The 18,161-nt window shown below is 36.4% G+C and overlaps 1 protein-coding gene across 1 annotated transcript; it reads right to left on the bottom strand.

Moving 5' to 3' along the window:
* Positions 1–960: 960 nt before the first annotated feature.
* SYNGR4 (synaptogyrin 4) lies at positions 961–17,976 on the bottom strand. The gene is made up of 4 exons (XM_063301216.1): positions 17,837–17,976; positions 15,960–16,197; positions 7,654–7,790; positions 961–1,208 (listed from the first exon to the last, which is right to left on the bottom strand). Exons 1-4 carry the CDS (start codon positions 17,930–17,932, stop codon positions 990–992), a joined length of 690 nt encoding a protein of 229 aa, XP_063157286.1. The 5' UTR covers positions 17,933–17,976; the 3' UTR covers positions 961–989.
* Positions 17,977–18,161: the final 185 nt, after the last annotated feature.

Below are 18,161 nucleotides of genomic sequence, written 5' to 3'. Positions count from 1 at the left end.
ATCTAGGCTAAGATTCTGAGCTTATTTAATAATTATGATTCATCAGCAGTTGGTAAGTTATCTGGTTTGGGTCATCATGAATTACCATGGTTCTATAGTTGCTTCCTGTAGAAAACTGATTACTTAAAATGTAACTCAGTATCCTTATTAGATGAATTAAGATAGGGTAGCTCACTTTGATTTTATCACTTACATTTTTCATCGAATACATTGGAAAAATTTGTAGCTTGTGCTACACAAAGATTCTGCCTGCAATAGCTAGTAGCCACTTCTATAATCACATGAGCTAGAAAATTGCACAATGGTTATGGCAGTTACAATAGACCATTCTGGGATGTATCCATGTGTACAGCCTCAGCTGCGTCCATACTGAATTTTTGTCCACACAGTAGGATTCACATAACCTAAGCAAGCAGCATATCTGAATCAGTCTGATAGGTTAAAGGCATAATATATAGAATTCTTCATACCATCTTTACAATTTGCCTCTTCTTGATTGGAGAAAGTACCAGTTGCCTATAAATAAGCAACCCAATGGAGAATAAGAAATATTAGCCTTTTCCCACATGCTTGTTTTTATGTCTTAAAATGGGCTTTTAACTAGAATACCTGCACAGTGCTATATTCACTTCTGAAAATACAGCGCAGTACCCTGGCAGTTCCATATGCATTATTTTTTTCCTCTTGCATGATGGTTTTTAGCATTTTAAGACAGGTCCCCAATGTGTGGGCCTTAATTAGGCTTTAAGGGATAGGGACAAGCAGTCAGTATGTATGCAGTCCCAACAAGGAAAGAAGGATCTGGACAAACATCCAGACTTTATGAAGCTTCTGTGTATTGTTGTTATGTACCATGGCCACTTGTTATATTGTACTTACATATTCCTTGTCTATCATCTTTATTTTTGCTTTGCTTCAACTTCAGACAAATACATTTTGATTTTTTTTTGTAAAGTCTCTTTTTATTTAATATAGGAACAAATAATTGTCTAGTCATCGGTATTCATTAAGGTTAGTCGGTGGGGTACAGGAGTGGATGGGTAGGAAGCTGCACCCACATTTTCAGGGAATCCCATATTATTGGGAAGAGAGGTGGTGGTGGGTGTAGAAAGGGTGGTCAGGGCAACAGATCCTTCATCCAGTGTCCGCTTATATGGCACAGGTGGCTCAGCCCACAGGTTTTTCACAGCCAGATAGGCTAGGTATACCTATGGAAGAGAAGAGGTGGCAAATCAGGTACCTGTATTCAACTGCAGAACTGGCTGGTTCCTATGCTGCTATAAATCGATAGCAAAACCCAAGGGAACAGCATGTATTAACTAGAGAAAGTGTGTGAGCTTATGATAAGAAAACTTGATCTTGTCCTGGGAGATTTGGGATAACATTACAAAATACTGTAATAATGGATAAAATATTTGCCTTTTTGAAATAATGTTTGTGAAGAATATTTCTGAAACTGAAGTATTTAGCTTGATAAGTAATACATTATTTCAGCTATTTGTTTTAGAACAACCACTTTGTTTCTGATAGAAATGAGTATGCTTTATTTAATCATTTTCAAATGACTAGTTGAAAAAGAGAATACTTTTCCAGAATAGGATTTTTAGGAAAAAAACTGAGAAAAGAAATATTGGGTCTTTAATGTGATGTATATGTTTTCTGCTGTAAACAGAGGATATCCATGAATGAACTATTCCTCCCACTTGTTCCAATGCAGGAAATCTCCTCCCTAATGATGAAGCAACCTGCTTGTAGTTTTAAAAAGATGCCACAAACATCAAATATAGGCAATCACTTCCCCCTACTAAATATATGTACTTCCAGAACTAAAATAGTTTTTAGTATATATTCAGAGAAAATGTGAGAAAAGTAAAGACATTGAATTTAAAATAGTACAGGTAGTCCTTGACTTACAACCATTTGTTTAGTGACCGAAGTTATGACAGAACTGAAAAAAGTGACTTGCGACTGGTATTCGCACTTACGGTCATCACAGCATCCCTGCAGTCACATGATCAAAATTCAGGCGCTTGGCCACCAGCATGTATTTACAATGCTCGCAGTGTCCTGGGGTCACGATCGCTATTTGCAACCTTCCCATTCGGCTTCCGACAAGCAAAGTCAATGGGTAACTGCATGATTCACTTAACGGCCATGGCAAAAAGGTCAGCCTCACTTAACAACTGCACCACATAACAATTTTCCGGTTCCTAATGTGGTCATAAGTCAAGGACTACCTGTATCAAAATATTAATGGAATATCTTGTGCAAATTCCAGGAGAAATACCCATCAACAATTGGGATTTTTAGCAGGGTAGTAGCTCTGCTAAAATACTAGCTATAAGCACAGGCAGCTAGGCTAGTAGAGGATTAGAGGAAAATACAAATGCAATAGCATGCACCTAGGTTGGAGGCCCTGATCCTTTGAGGAAGGCAAGAATTTCTTTGATTTTAGCCTGGGTGGAATCCAATTTTTTTTCCCTACATTATGTGATAAAAGTCTCTGATTCGTGTACTCTGTTTGTGGAGTCTCTTACATATCAAAATAGTATCAATGACTGCTTAGACCTGTTACAGCCACCTATACAGTCATAGCCAGGCTGGATTTGGGGGGAAAACTAAAGCCTAAGAAAGTCCTTTGTAATAGATAGAGGGACCACAGTCTTGTTTATAGATAGATCTAAGATCAAATGTTTCTCGGTCACTAATGATTTGGAGTCACTAAAATTACAAGTGCTCTTTACAATTGTATCTTGCAGAGCAGTGATACTAATTGGAGTCCTCAAGGGAAGACGTATATTCCTGAGGCCACGGAGTGAATAAAACATTTAATTTTCTTTGCTTTGGATACAGAGATAGGATAAGGCCTGTTAGCTTTGTTGTTTGCTAGAGAGACATTAAAGTTAACAGCTACTATGACAAATCTCTCAACTCCCGAATGAACATTATTAGTGGATATTCCATTCCTCTTTATCATATAGATAGAACATACAGTACACCATTCTGGTCTGGTTCTTAAATCTTGCATGCTTTGCTGATACTCAAAACGGGCCCCTGCCCTGTCCAACCAAAAGGTGACTTAGTGCATTACGGACTGGGAATAAGTTTCCTCTTACTATCTTAAGTGGACTTGATGGTATGTATGGGCCAAGACAGACTTTGCCCTGAATTAAAATGTTGAAAAATATGTATTAATATACTATTTTCAGTTCCAACCAATGTATACTGAGATTCTTGTCCTGAGATTAGCGCCCCTGGGGAAAAAAATCTCAGTGTGCCTCCTTAGCTCTACAGACCAGGATCTGATGAAGAAAGCTCTTGGAAAGGTTTTCCCTTTAAGAGAGCTGCAGAAATGCACCAGCTGAATGATGACTTAACTTTCCTGGGCAATGATTCTGTCTCTCTGAGCTGTTATGTCTGTCTGAGAAGGTAGAGTGAACCACTGAAGTGGTCTGAATACTTTCTGGCCAATGGCACACAATCTATTCAGTTTGTCTTTCAGAGCATACAATGGACAAGCAGCACCATACCCAAATATGGATCTTGGGATGCTTGATCTACCGTATGTTAAATCTTATTTTCTCTGAGTGACAATAACTGTTCGTATGTTTCACATTACCCCCAGGAGCTGTATCTCTTGAAACAAATGATTTCCTTCCACATCTGTCAGGAATCCATACATTCTATACGCAGTACAATATTTTCTGAATATCTTGTATCCCTCACTGAAATAAAGGAGATCAACTGAGTAGGACTGCTTTTCTAGATAAGAGTAAATGTGAATCCTGTGAGAAAAATCACCAATGCCACTAACATCTTAACATGAAGGAAAGCTGAAAAAGAATTACTTTCATCTGGCATTGTTCATCTCATACATCATACATTAAAATTGATGATGAATGAAGTGGAAATAAGCTTCCATAAACTAGGAAAAACCTGCTCCATGATTGTTGAGGATATAAGAATTTCCATCCTTAACTTCCTTTACATTACATGTGAGACAGATTACAAGTAGATGATGATGATACTATTTTTATCCCACCTTTTTTTAATGTTTGGTCAACACAAGGCAGTGAACATATACTCCTGCCTCTTATTTTCCCAGCAATTACAGAACACTCCATCACAGACCTCAAAGTGACTCTTTCAGATAAGTGGGAATTAACAGCACCATCAAGCAAGAAATTGTTGAATGATTTCAGACAATCTCAGATCTCAACAAACAATGGTTTTTTAAACACAATTGTTAATTGATATGGTATTTGTAATCAGACTCACATGTAACCTGCATCTGCATAACCAACCTATCTTTACCTCTTCCCCCCTAAAAAATTCAAATTCTACATCAGTCTAGCCACTATTGCACCTGATGAAGTGAGCTACAACTCATGAAAGTTTAAACCTTTTAAAGTCAAATACCATTATTTCATTGGCATTATTCTTGGAAACAATGAAGACTGTGGTATAAGAGTCTATGAATCTTTAAGATGATTAAACTTTTTGGATTCCCCCTAAATCCAGGAGATATTGTATGATCTGTAGAATGAAGATACTTTTTGCGCCTTTAAGACCCTGGACAAAAGATTAAAGCACTGCACAGGAGACAGTTACAATACAAAACATAACCCTATATGATGTAAAAAACATCCACTGAACTATTGTGCATTGCTGTCCCCATCTAAAGCATAGGCAACTGGTGCCATGCCTGTCCTTATGTTTTTCTCTTCCTTGAGATAGATGCTGTGTTTCTGTTGAAGAATCTTACTTTATAAACTCAGAACTCTCTTCCAGTAGCCAGACTGGCTAAAGCATAGATATGAAAGGATACTTTTCCATTAACTGCTCTACAGTATTGGTTAAAAAGGTTATTTATGCCTGATTAAACTTTTGTCTAGTATATTTGGCAGGTATTCATACGTATGCAATAATAAAAGCTGAGTTCCCAAGTATTCTTAAAAGGCAAAAGGCAAGTATTTCCTTACAGTTAAAATAATATTATCTTGTGCTGAATTGTAGACCTAGCAGTGAGTTATCAAGGAAAGAGGCTTTTAATAATCCATGTGTAGGATACATAGTAGAGGGAAGACTCTTATGTCGTTCTTTGTCCTAATAGGCTGGAAGATAATGCTTAAGAGTTCATGGGAAGGTAAGAGAATGTAATTGTAGGGTCTTGGAAGCAAAATTTAATTTGCTAGGAAAAATGCTAAACTCTAGGGACTCCAAGGTGGTTTGCTAAGAAAAGTGATCTTATTCATGCATAAAATCAAACAAACAAATTTAAGGGATCTCTGGACAAGACACTAGTACTGGGGAAAGGAATTAATTGTAGTTATCCAATAAAAGTATACTTTCCTCCAAATAATTATCTGTAAAGTGGAAAGGAAGGAGTTCTCCTATACTGATGTAAAATGAGCAGGAGCTGCAAAGGACTCAGACCATTGCTGCTGAAAGGCACTGGTGACTTTATTATTAGGAATTAATATTAAATTTAGGAGAGATTGCTTGCCTACTTTTAGTAATGCTTAAACCTTGAGCTTTCTCTTCCCTTTCTTTTCTAGTTCTCTCTCTCCCTCATCTCCATCCAGTTTTGTTTCCCTCTTTCTCTTTCCTTCCATTCCTCATACAGCTACCCCTTGGTCTTACCCCACCTTCATTCTAAGAGATTTTTTTAAACCTTAGAATGCCTTACCCCTTCTTTTTTTACCATTTCTGCTAGGAGGGAGTGGAATACGAACAGTATACTTGCGTGTTTATGTATGTAAGAGTGAAAATATTTGATAGATACAGGTGAGGGATCAATTATATTTTTATAAATGGGGTATCTTATTTTACAGGCAATTAATTTTAAATCAACCATTAATTAGATTTGTATTAATTCTCTTTTGTGTGGATCCTGACCTTTTTCTGAATGTGACTTATGGTAGGATTTTTGTCTGTGCTTATTTTTTCTGTCGACTCTTCCTTAGAGGCAAGGGTGTCTTACAACTCAGGGTCATCTTCTTTTGGGTAAATTTTTTAGACACTGGGGAATATTTTTGACTCTCTTGACCCTGTTAACTGCTTCTATACTCAACTCTGGGAAAGCAGTTTATTGCTGCCCAGCTTTTAAAAGGGCCCTAAGGAATCCAGGAAACTGTGAAAGCATAACATTCCATCTGGTTAAATTGGTGATAAAATTATAAAGCATTCTGAAAAACACAACTTGCAAAACAAGGATCCACACAACTTCTACAAAGTTCAGTCGGGATTCATTAATTTCCTGTTAACTGTGATCATCTCTCTTCATAAAAGGAAACTAACAAGAAATCTGCAGCTTCTCACTGCAGTTATAAATTAAGACTTTGGTCAAAGGTTTACTTTGTGCAAAATGTACTTAGTAATATGCCACAGTAAGCAATAGGAATTAAAATACCCTGAGTTTGACAGAAGGTCAAGTAAGTTGTTACCAATGTGGTCCCTGCTGGATCTAAAATGTATGTTAACTGTTCAGCCTTCCTGCTTTAATGAACATCATTCATGGACTAAACTGAGTTCTGAATTGCTTGAGTTTGTTCTGTGCCAAGTTTGTAAATAAATGCCTACCGCAATTCCTTGTATGTGAAGGCTTCTCCTGATTAATTCTATATTTATGATGGGAAATGTGAGTCACCCTGTTCCATAATATATGAAGGAATAAACCTGCTTCAGAACTAATTCCTGAGGCAGTTTTCTCAACCCTAGAAATTAAAGGAAATAGATTGTAACTTTAAAATTTGAGAAGAGAGTAGGCATATTTTCCCCTCTGTTCTATTTCTGTACTTAAAATATTAACATCCTAGAAAATAAGCTTATACTGTGGGTTGGTTTGATGTTTTCAATACGAACCATCAACTTTAGTTATCAGCCTAAAGGAATTAGGGGCCCATTTCATGGTAATGCAAAATGATCTATGCCCAGGAAGCAATCTTTGCAGGAAATGGGTGACCTGTGATTTGGAATGATAGCGCAGAAAATTACAAGGAAAGCCAGCAAAAAATGGAAGACACCGAAACAGCAAAAAGCAAACAGTAACAGAAAATGTCTGTTCTTTCAATAGACAAACATGAGTTATCTGGTCTAAGCTTCTGACAGTATCTGACAGTAGCACAGAGGTAGGGAATCTCTAGTATTCTAAATGTCACTTAACTACAACTCCCATCATCCTTCTCTATTAGAAATTAGCCATTTTAGTAGGGGCTGCTAGAAAATTGTAGTTCATCTGAAGAATCATAAGATCATTAGGCTTATAAAATGACTGTCTATTTGGCAACCACTCCAAATCTAACTATTATATAGGAGTGCTAGATTGATTTAGCTCAGTCTGATACATCCTTCTGAAATGCCTACATTTTAGCAGTACATTTAAGAAATGATCAAATACAAATATTACTTACACATGCTGAACCAAACTGCTTGTACAATTAAAACAATTTCACTGAAAAGTAAACACTATCCATTATGGGATTATCCTCATCTGATTTAATGAGTAAAGTAAATGATAAGGCAGTCCATTTGGCCTTGATAAGATGAAATTGTCTTTGTAGCTAATGATACTCTGCAGGAATGTACTCTGCTTCCATGGCAGACTCAGTAAGTGTTCTCATTCTGAAATAATAATGGATGTACTTGACTTACCCAGCATGGAACAGAAAGGAAGGCAAAGGCAATGCTAGCCCGTGCAGCACTAGTTCCCAGCAGGTAGGAGTGAGTTGACCGGTTCCACTGATTGGCTAGGAAACAGAATCCAACAAACCACAGGCATGTCCACGTGACTGAGGAAAGAAGACAACTTAGAATGTAATACAAACAAGGGAAAAAAATGTGTTACATGTTAGCATAAGACCTCTGAGACCCATTGCTGTATTTGAAAAAGATAGTATTCACTTCTCATTATTTTTTATTCCTTTGCCATACCCTGTATAAGGATACTTCTAGACCACCATTGCTTAAAAAGGATTGGATATTTTTTTTTGTCCTGGCACTGTAAGAAATTTGAGGGGTCTTTAACTCTTATGATTTGGTCTTGTCCAACTATAGCTTTGTTTTGGTTTCAAACCATAGCATATATTAATATAATTTTGGAAATAAATGTAATAACTACAGATTTAAATATGATTTGATTGATAGAAGCTGAACTATATTCCTAAAACATGGAATTATTTCCTGAAAAGCTTTGGCTCTACTGGTAAAGAGGATATATTATGTACATGGGAATAAACTCATCCTCCTAATATTAAGGAATTGAATCAGGATATGAATCTATAAGCTATTTTTGAAAAGTTTTCTAAAAATGAAAAGATAAAATAATATGTCACTACATGGTCTAGATTTAATAAGTTTAAAGAATGAATTTTATATCAATACTGTACTAAATGTACATGTTACGGATCTTTTTTCCTTCTTTAATTACATTTTTCAAATTTTTGTTTAGTTTGTTGTAATTACTGTAATGTTCTTTTCTCTCTGTGTATAGATACTATATATATATATATCTTTTGTTATTACTGTAGTTGTATTTCGTTATTAAAAAACAATTTAAAAACTTTTAAAAACTTACAGACTGCCATTATTTCCACCCCCAATCTTAAAAGTAGTTTAATAACCATGGTTGTCTTTATTTGTGCTGACTCAGAACAAAGAACAAAACTACTGCCCCTATCCCCAAGCTTCTATAAGCCCTGCTGCAACAAAAATCCCATCACCCTCTTCACTCCACTTCACACAAAAAAAGACAGTAACAAAAAGAAATTAAAAAGCCAAGGCAACTTGGCTTTTTGCATAGGATTGGTCCCTTGCCAAAGAGAAGAGGGAGGCATGTCAGTTTCACTCTGCTTACTCTGCTATTAAGAAAGTGCTGCAAAACTGACAAGCCAGCATTCTCACTATGGTGCTTGCTGGGGAGTTGAAATGCAGGCATCTATTTGGGTTGAAAGAGCTTGTGTGGAAGTACTTTAACAGTCATTTGCTCCTCTCTCTCCATACTGTTATTGGAAAAAAATAGCCGCAGAGTGAAACTTAAGAAATAGTGGATATAAAAATCTTCACCCTCAAAAATGCTGAGTGAATACTGCTCATATTAACACAGGCTATTTTATACATTATCTCAGCAAAATGTATTGTAGTTTCCTATCGTTTTCAGAAACAAAATTCAGAAATATACATGTTTAAACTCAAATTGTTTCAAGCCTGAGAAAGGCAGGTAGAAAACTTTATCTCATCTATTATCCTGCATTTTCCTGCTCCCATAACATACAGTATTTTTTATCTAATCAAGATTTGGGACAGCCATGATCTAAATATTTCCTAGTGTTTATTTTTAAAGATAAAGGCAAGTGGGAATAGAGACAACCTTCTCCATACCTTTTCCTCATTCTCATTCTTTATGTGCGCATTTTCTAATAGATACTGGAAGATAATTCAAGTCAAATAGTGCATGCTAAATTCTCACTCCACAGCAGTGTTATAGGACTGCTTTTAATTAAAAAGAGATCCAAGTGGACCATTCACATATCATCTAGTATTATCAGCAACAATAAAGACTACCTTATGGGGCTATGTGTAATGTTCCAAGCTCAGAACAAAACATCTCATTCCAAGTTCACAAAATAAAATGCTTCATTCCAGGGTGCCAATCCCCACCCCTGAATGGCTTTAATTTCTTTATCATGACGAGAAATTCATTGGATACTAAAAGAGCAATCACATGTTCCATCCCCCCTGAAAAATGGATCTTCAGTTTTAAAAAAATGTACTATTTTCACCTAGTGTTAGGAGGGTATCCTTCACTCCAACATACCAAATAGGTCCTTGATGGTGGGAATATTTGCTGTAAGAGATTAGAGGAAAAAGAACAACACGCTGAAGAACTCTCCTGCCAAAGTGGTTTCACCACGAGAAAGACATTGACCCTATATAACACCACATACATAAGATTCAGGTATTGTGCAAATTGGTGTAAGTGGAAAACACTACAGACTTCTAGTAGAGTGAGATGCAACACCCCAGGAACAACCCCTGATTGAGTTACGATGCCTCAGGAAATACCCCTGACCTAGACTCAAAAACACCCTCATAATTATCCAAACACAGTAAAAGCCACAGAGTAGTTTGTAAAATGAAACAAAAAGTTAGAAATCCAAAATTCCTCTATTATTGTGGCCAAATAAATGTTCAGTGCTTCATAAACCTCTAATTCTTGTCTATCGTATTACAAAGAAATATTGGAGATAGGGCAATAGGACAGCAAATTAAATTCCTGAATTCTGTGGAAAGATAGTCATCTTAAGGAAAAGGGGAGAATGCCCTCAGTACTATGGAATCTAAAGAAAAAAAATTCCTTTCTGTAACAATGGGCCGGCAAATCCAGTACTCTCCAAGTCAATGATAACCAAAAAAAAAAAACGCACTTTCCATGTATCAACGGAACTTTTCTTATCCCTTTAATTTCCTTGTTATCTTGAAGTGCTAACCGCTAGTGTTTCTATAACAAAGTTAAATAATGAAGGGGATAATGGGCTTCTTTGCTTAGAACCTCTTATTATTAAGAATTGTTCTGAAAATATTACAAAAAGATTATTTAATAAGAATTAAAAAATGAAAATTTGGAATAAAAAATACTTAAATAGTGCAAATTGCAGCAGTTCAAATAATATCTCTTTCAACATTTTTTTTTTATTTCAAACTCCTCCATTAGAAATTCTAGATAAAATATTAATGCTATGGAAAAGAAAAATTGAAACCTTTGCTTCAATAATAGAAAATTAAGATGCTTTATAGGCCCCAGAAACTGGAAAGATGGGGGTTCCATTTCAAAAAATGAAGAATCAAGCAGCAGATTTGGGGCATATCTCACAAGGGAAGTTCTGACAAGATAGTTGATTTAGATAGAATATACAAGGTTTAAATAAGTCGATTTTTTCCCCCAAAAAGATAAAAATAGGTAATGTAAATAGTTCACAAAAGCTATGAGAACAGCATTGCAGTTCTTGCACTATGGTTAAGGTTTAGAAAAAGCAATGTGCAATATTGATAGAGCACATCTCCCTCCTCAGACACTTAATGATATACCCTGCATTTTACAATCAATATAGGACAGTTCAGTTGAAGTCATGGAGAGATCACAGCCTTTATAGGATAAGATTTTGATAGTGAAAAGATACTAAGTAGTAAGGAAGAGATGAAGTCACCAATCGGCTGTCACTTGTCTTGGTTTATACGGCTCCAGCATAAATCTTTTGACAAGAAGGATGAAAGGATGTGTTTTTGCTGAATGATTAGAATGTTAGTAAGCAGATGGAGCAGAAAATAACAGAGGGGGGGGGGGTTTGTATTAGCAGGGACTTGGTCACATCACTGGTATGAGATGTTGCTAAAGCATTTATTCCAGATCAAATTATCACATATACTTCACATAAAAAGAGCAATAATTGACTAATTATGATTTCTTTATACATCCTGTTCATTTATTGACCAATACAGATCTTTCATCTCTGCTAAATATAAATTTAAGTAGCCTTAAACTTTCAAAACAGAATTTTTATTACATTGCACCAGGCAACAACATTGGAAAAGGGAGAGAAGTCTAGTAAATTGTTGGCATTCAGACTTAAATTAAGCAATATTGTACCATTTATTCAAAATACAAATGGGGATGTATTTACAGATTCCAAATCCATTAATCAACAATTAAGCCTATGAGATTGGGAAAGATCCTTGCTTTTATGGTTTTCCAGTGGACTGATAGAAAAAGTATACTGGGTTTGTCTATTTTACTAGAGGTACATAGTGAAAGTTTTTCAAATAAATATCTTTCCTTTAGTTTTGCTGAGGCAAATATTAAGTTATTCCAAAACCAAGCAAGGATTCTACTAATTATAGACCTATTTCCTTGATAAATATAGATTCTAAGATTTTAACAACTACTTTGCCCATAGATTGGTCCAGAATACATTGCAACAAGTGAGGATCTCAAGAAGTATTCTGTCTGCTGCACAAATCAACAAGGCCATGAGGGAGTTTAACAGAAATACCAGTCTGACCCATGTTGGATAAAAAGAAGATCTATCAACCAAGACTGAAAATAGGATTAGGTACCTACCAATGCTGGGCTTCATCTCCTTAACTGCCAAGTCCAGCTGATTCCCTGAAAGAATGATTTAACCCTCCAGATAGGATCCCTAAAGATCTAGGGATCCTCTGGGACTAGTGGAAGTCATGGACACCACAGGCAATAAATGTGAAAAGTAGGGGAGAACTACCCATAAAGGCAAATGTTCCCCTTGGAAGTGTAGTTGGTCAGGAGGATAAAGCCTGATCCCATCCATCAGACACATCCTCTGGCATCTGACAAAAATAGCCCAAACCATTTCGCCATGAGGCCTTCAGCCAGATTTTAAAAAATGGCCAAGTTCCTCTCTATGACTTACTAGCAGATCTAAACAGCAATGGAATTGAATGATCTTCTTCCATCAACTATACTTAGTACAATTTTCTGTCTTTCACACAAAAAAGGGAGTAACCTAATGGATACCCTCCTTAATTGTAAGAAAACTGCTTCCCTAAGGAATTTAATTGAACCGAGGTCATCCTAGACTCACTGAAAATATGGAATTGAAAGCTACTAAACGTTTTTTCTGCCTTGCCTTTCTTTAATGGGGTGAGGTTATATTTTCAGATAATATGGTACTACTGCTTGCTTGGTAAGATTTGTGCTGTTTTTAATTATTTGGGATTCATGAGTTGTAATATAGTACCATTGTATCTGTAACTTCAGCTTTTTTAGGTAGATTGCCAGATGCAAACTTGCACTCTCTATGGGCATTACAGGCAGAATGGCTTACTACTGAGCTTTCAGGTTATCAATTAAAACTTCTTGTTGAGCTTTGAGGTATATTGTCAATGTCAAGCATGCACTGTTCATACTTCTTTATGGTCCTAATTTCTGTGGCTGTTTTTGCAGGAAACAAAGTCATTGCTCCCACTGTTTGCTATGGGAATTTTAAAATATTTTTAAAAAGTCTTAAATATCATTCCCTTGATTAACTGGGTATGGATAGCATTTCCTTGGTTAATTCAGTATAGACTACCACACACTTACTTTGTGGGCCTAAAAATCAGAGGGAGCATGGGGCTTGCTTTGAGTTCCCATTGCTTCCTATGGTGGAATAATTGAAGGATTTCATGTTCTGTTCTATTGGAACAAACATTCAACATAACTTCATCTTCTGGTGATGGGTACATTCATGTTGGTTTCTTGACAACAGTATTGAAGTACTGTGCTAGTATCTTCTTATAGTATATTTAGTCTTCAGATTTCCTGATGGTCTCATATCTAAATATAACCAGGTCCAACCCTGCTTAGCTTTTTCAAGATCAGTAAGGTTGGTTAGGTGCTGTTACCTGCTGTGACATTTGAAGCTAACTTGCTAAAAAAGTTCCAAAAGAATAGTCTAAATGGGCTGCTTCTGTTCGGAGCTTGTAATAGTTTTAAGTACAATTGAACCTCTTTTGACATGCAATTAAAGTAAGTTTCACTAAATCTTCAGCATAAATAAGAAAGCCAATATTAGAGTAATTTGGCTTATGTTCTAGTGTGTAGTAACAATTCTATGATAAACAGTTTGAGATAATTTGCCATCTGTTAATCTGTAATTGTTAAATGATTTTGCTTTAAACAGAATACTTGTCCATTCTCAAAAATTTGTAACGCCATCTTACTGCCAAGATAACTAGCTATATATTTCACTTCAACTTCTCCCTAGATTATATATTTCACATGATACACTTAATTCTTTTGATTTGATTTTTGATGTGTCAAGCCCAAGTCAGGCAAACTTAGGAAATGAGAACCACTTGTTCTGGATTGATCTTTATTGCTAATAGGGTAATATAACAGAATCTGGAAAGCCTACCACAGCAATTTTCCAGATCAATTTATATCTAGCATAATTAAAGCTGACTTACTCATATCTCTTTTTCATGCTTTCCCCCTCCCCTGGACTAAGCAATTGTTTCTGTAATTGTTCTCCTCTTTCCTCCATGTTCCCAGGGTTTACTAGACATTCTGTCATACTACAGTATGCTATATTTTTGTTACAGTAAAATTTCTTTAAATATGAGATTTAAAAAATGTGTTAGGAGTTCTACTCTGGAGTAGAAGGAAAGGTAGAATTGAATTAATTTATTGGGCTAATGTATTAAAAAGAGACTAAACAAGACTAGGACAGTATTATTTTGTTGTTGCAATTACATTGTTCAATTTAAACCAGAAAGAACCAGATTTAAATCTCTGCTTAGTCACATAACCAACTAGGTGACTTTGGGCAATGATAAAAGGAAACAGACTATAGTAGGTTCTCAGGTTGGTACCATATCAAAGAAAGAATAAAAATGTAGTAACAATTAACTGACCTAATTCAAATAGCCAAAGTTACTAAAAAAGAAATTTTTCCTGGGGAAACAGAGGGCTTTAAAATTAAGCCTTTTTCCTTTCACTAATTGATGAGGCTGGAAGTGCCATGAGCAATTAATGGAGCCAAAGAATGCTGCTTTACAGCCTTTCAGTCCCAGGGCAACTATCAATAGAAGACAATTACTTTGTCTAACAGAGAGGGGAAGAGTGAGTTGCCCATAGCTGCTAATTCTCTGGCCATTAATGGGACAACTGATCTTGCCCTTGCCTGAAAAGCACATGGTACAATCTCCCTGTAGCTTTTTGATAAGGCCAAAGTGTACTGCTCTTCATTTTCCAGCCCCAGAACATCTCCTTAGTGTAGGGAAAAATATATTGTATAAAAATTTGAAAAGTGATTATAATGATGATGTGCCATCAAGTCATTGTCAACTCTTAGCAACCATATTAGTATATTTTCTCCATAACGATCTGTCCCTAACATGGTCTTTCAGATCTTCCAACAGTGCACCCATCACCACTGGAATTGAGTCTATCCACCTTGCTGCTGGTCATCCTCTTCTTCTCTTTCCTTCCACCTTTCCCAGTGTTAGAGCCTTCTCTAGAGAGCTAGGTCTTATTATCTATATAGTTAATCAATCTTTTGTAAATACAGATAAGTTAAAGTGGACACCATCAGTCAGATCAATACATTTAAGGGATAAACTATCTTCAGGTCATACATTTCTGAAGAAAAAAGAAAGCAATTTGAAATAGCTAAAAGACCAGAAAACAAGATAGAAAAATAAAGTGCCCTCAAACTGCAAAGTGGGCAGGGCAGAACAGAGAGTTTCTATCCCTCCCTTCCACAATGTCATCCCACAATTGCTGAATTTGTATTGTTTCTTCATTAAGAAAACAGAATATTGCCTTTTGAATTAAAACAGCTTCTCAAAGAAACTTATAGAAAATTATCAGGCATATTAAAAACAATAAATAAAAGGAACAAGCAGCAATAAAATAACTACAGATGATCCCAAATTTTCTGAAGTAAATTTTCTAATAGAAGATCTGCATGGAAGGGGAGAACTTGTTTTCCCTGGGAACAAATTACGAAGCCTTGGTGCCACCGTAGAAAAGTGCCTATTTCCACCACTGTTTATTGTAGATACAAATAACGAACCCAAAGAAGGGCCTCTGAAACAAACCTTAATAACTGGGTAGATTCATATGGAAGATCAGCTATTATGGAATTACAAGATGGGCAAGTTTGTAGATCACATCTGCCAGCAGTTGGATTGTAAAATAAGGTTGACATTTTCAATTTGATGGAACTTGTGATTTTAATGGGGAAAGGTATTTGGGAGACACCAAGACTGCAATGGCTTACAATTTTGGGGGACAGCATAGGAGTGAGAAAGTATGAGGACAGTTTTGCTAGTTCTATAAAGTAAAATATTTAAAATACTGGGGTTCTCAGGCATCAGCTATCTGTTAATTATATTGAAATGTAACCCTATGATTTTGTAAAAATAACAAAAAAGTTACTCACTAGAGAAAGTAACATCCAGTACAAGGATGGCATACTTGATCTTGTGATTAGTAATGTAAGTATCATAGACATCAAAGCCCAAAAAGAGGAGAGACTGGAGAAAAGAAAGTACACCAACTGTGATGCCATAGCAGCAGGCTGCCCCATTATCATTCAAAATACAATATAGCTGGGAAGAGGTTGTCAAGTTTTGATATCCTTCAGTCACCAAGGAGGCAAATATAACCAGAGAGAAAACCTGAGGCAAGAGAAAGAAATAGACATGTTAAATACAAATGGTTGGAGACTATGTATATTCCATGAAAGACATTTTTTGTAATCAACTCTTGTAACTGATCCAAGAATCAAAGTCTTTCAAATCTGCACTGAGACAAAGAGAAAAATCAGGTTGATCATTCTCCTCTTCTACAGCCAACATTAGGAGCAGGATTTTTTTTTTTATCTCCAAGGGTCAGAACTTTACTTTTGCCCCAAACTCGAAGCACAGATACTGTCTATAGCACAACTGAAACAAGAAAGAAAAACAATGGTGGAGAATAATTTTCCAGGCAGTCCACTAAGATGCCATTCACTGTGCTGACCTCTAAGGAAAGGGAGGCACATGACAAGAATTATCCCATCTCCTCCCCAAGACAATCCACTCCAACCAGCTCAACAAAAAGCTGTGTGGATAACTCATGAAATTTGGGGACTTGAGCCCATGCTAAGCCATATTCATGTCCCCCAAGGACAGACTGACTGTATGTAGCTCACATGCCTTTGGCATATATTCTGAGGCTGAGGCCTAAAGGTCTCCACAGATTTGATCAGGAATTTTATTAACATTCTGCTCTTTACATGTTTGCTATATTTAAGATTTCAGCAGTCATTAATGTTATCCAAATCATAGTATGTGGCTTTGAACTTAATAGCTGGATCTGTCCTAACAGTCAGGAACCACGCTGAGACAAGGAATAGGTCTCTAGTGTTTTATTACTGCTACATTAGACAGAAAATCCTAACAAACTGAAGAAGTGTGGGAAAAACCCAGACAGATAAACCCCAAAAGTCAAGGCGGATCTGATCTGTGTCTCTTTGAATGGCTGCTTAACTCCTCAGTACTACGCATGCGTTTTCCCCCCTGGATAGGGGCCCCCTCCTGCTCACCATCAGTACTCATGACAGGATCCTAGTTAAAAAAGAAAATAACAAACCTTATTTTTACAAGTAGCATGGAAGTGATAGTCAAGTTTATATACAAAAGGATTACACTAAGTAAGGTAAAGCTTCCCATTTAGTTGTGTCTGACACTAGGGGGCGGCGCTCATCTCCGTTTCATGGCCAAAGAGCCAGCATTGGCCGAAGACACTTCTGCGGTCATGTGGCCAGCATGACAGTCAGGGAACGCTGTTACCTTCCCACCGAAGCAGTAGCTGTTTATGTACTCACATTTGCATGCTTTCAAACTGCTAGGTTGGCAAGAGCTGGGGCGAGTGCGGGAGCTCACAACAAAATGGTACAGCAAATTTAGTCAGATATATGTAATTCTGATTCAGATAATAGGATTTGGTCTATAAACAAGGAAATGAAGGGTGTGGGCACAAATTCTAGGAAAACTAGAATTTTATGACTTCAGGCATGTCAGCTTTATAAAGACTATTGTTTATAAAGTCCAGGATTGGATCATATTTGAGAATAAAAATATTGTGGTTATTGCTGATATAGCACAACCTATCCTAATAACATGTGTTGTGATAGCATCTCTTTGACATTTGATTCCTATGTAATATTTTAAACATTGAGAAAGAATTCTGAAGTTGAAACTGCATCAGAGACTATATGTGATCCTGCATATAGAAGTCAAGGACCCATTATTTAGTACTGGTATCTTATCTCACCCCTGCTAGTGTTCTAGCAACAATCTGAGGTTGTGTGAAGAAATGCACCATGTCATGGTCTGAAAACTCCTGCAAGACTGAAACGGTTTTTCTCATCCTGCAGTTGCCTTTTTGTCATTAGAACAAAGCTGGATCTTGAAGGTTGCTGTAAATTGAAGTTGGAAAACGTTATGTGGTTTTGAAGAAGGTAATACAAATATTGCTAAGATCCTATCTACCAACACTGAATATTTAAGAAAGTATACAGAGTTTTTTTAGATCTCTGTTCCTGCCTTAGCACACAGTCTGCCAGCCTCTAATCCACCTACCCAGCACGTGAAAGGAA

This window comes from Candoia aspera, chromosome 4, assembly GCF_035149785.1.
Source record: "Candoia aspera isolate rCanAsp1 chromosome 4, rCanAsp1.hap2, whole genome shotgun sequence".
NCBI lineage: Eukaryota > Metazoa > Chordata > Lepidosauria > Squamata > Boidae > Candoia > Candoia aspera.
Note: the sequence above shows the minus strand (reverse complement) of the source record. Positions and strands in the feature narration are given on the sequence as shown.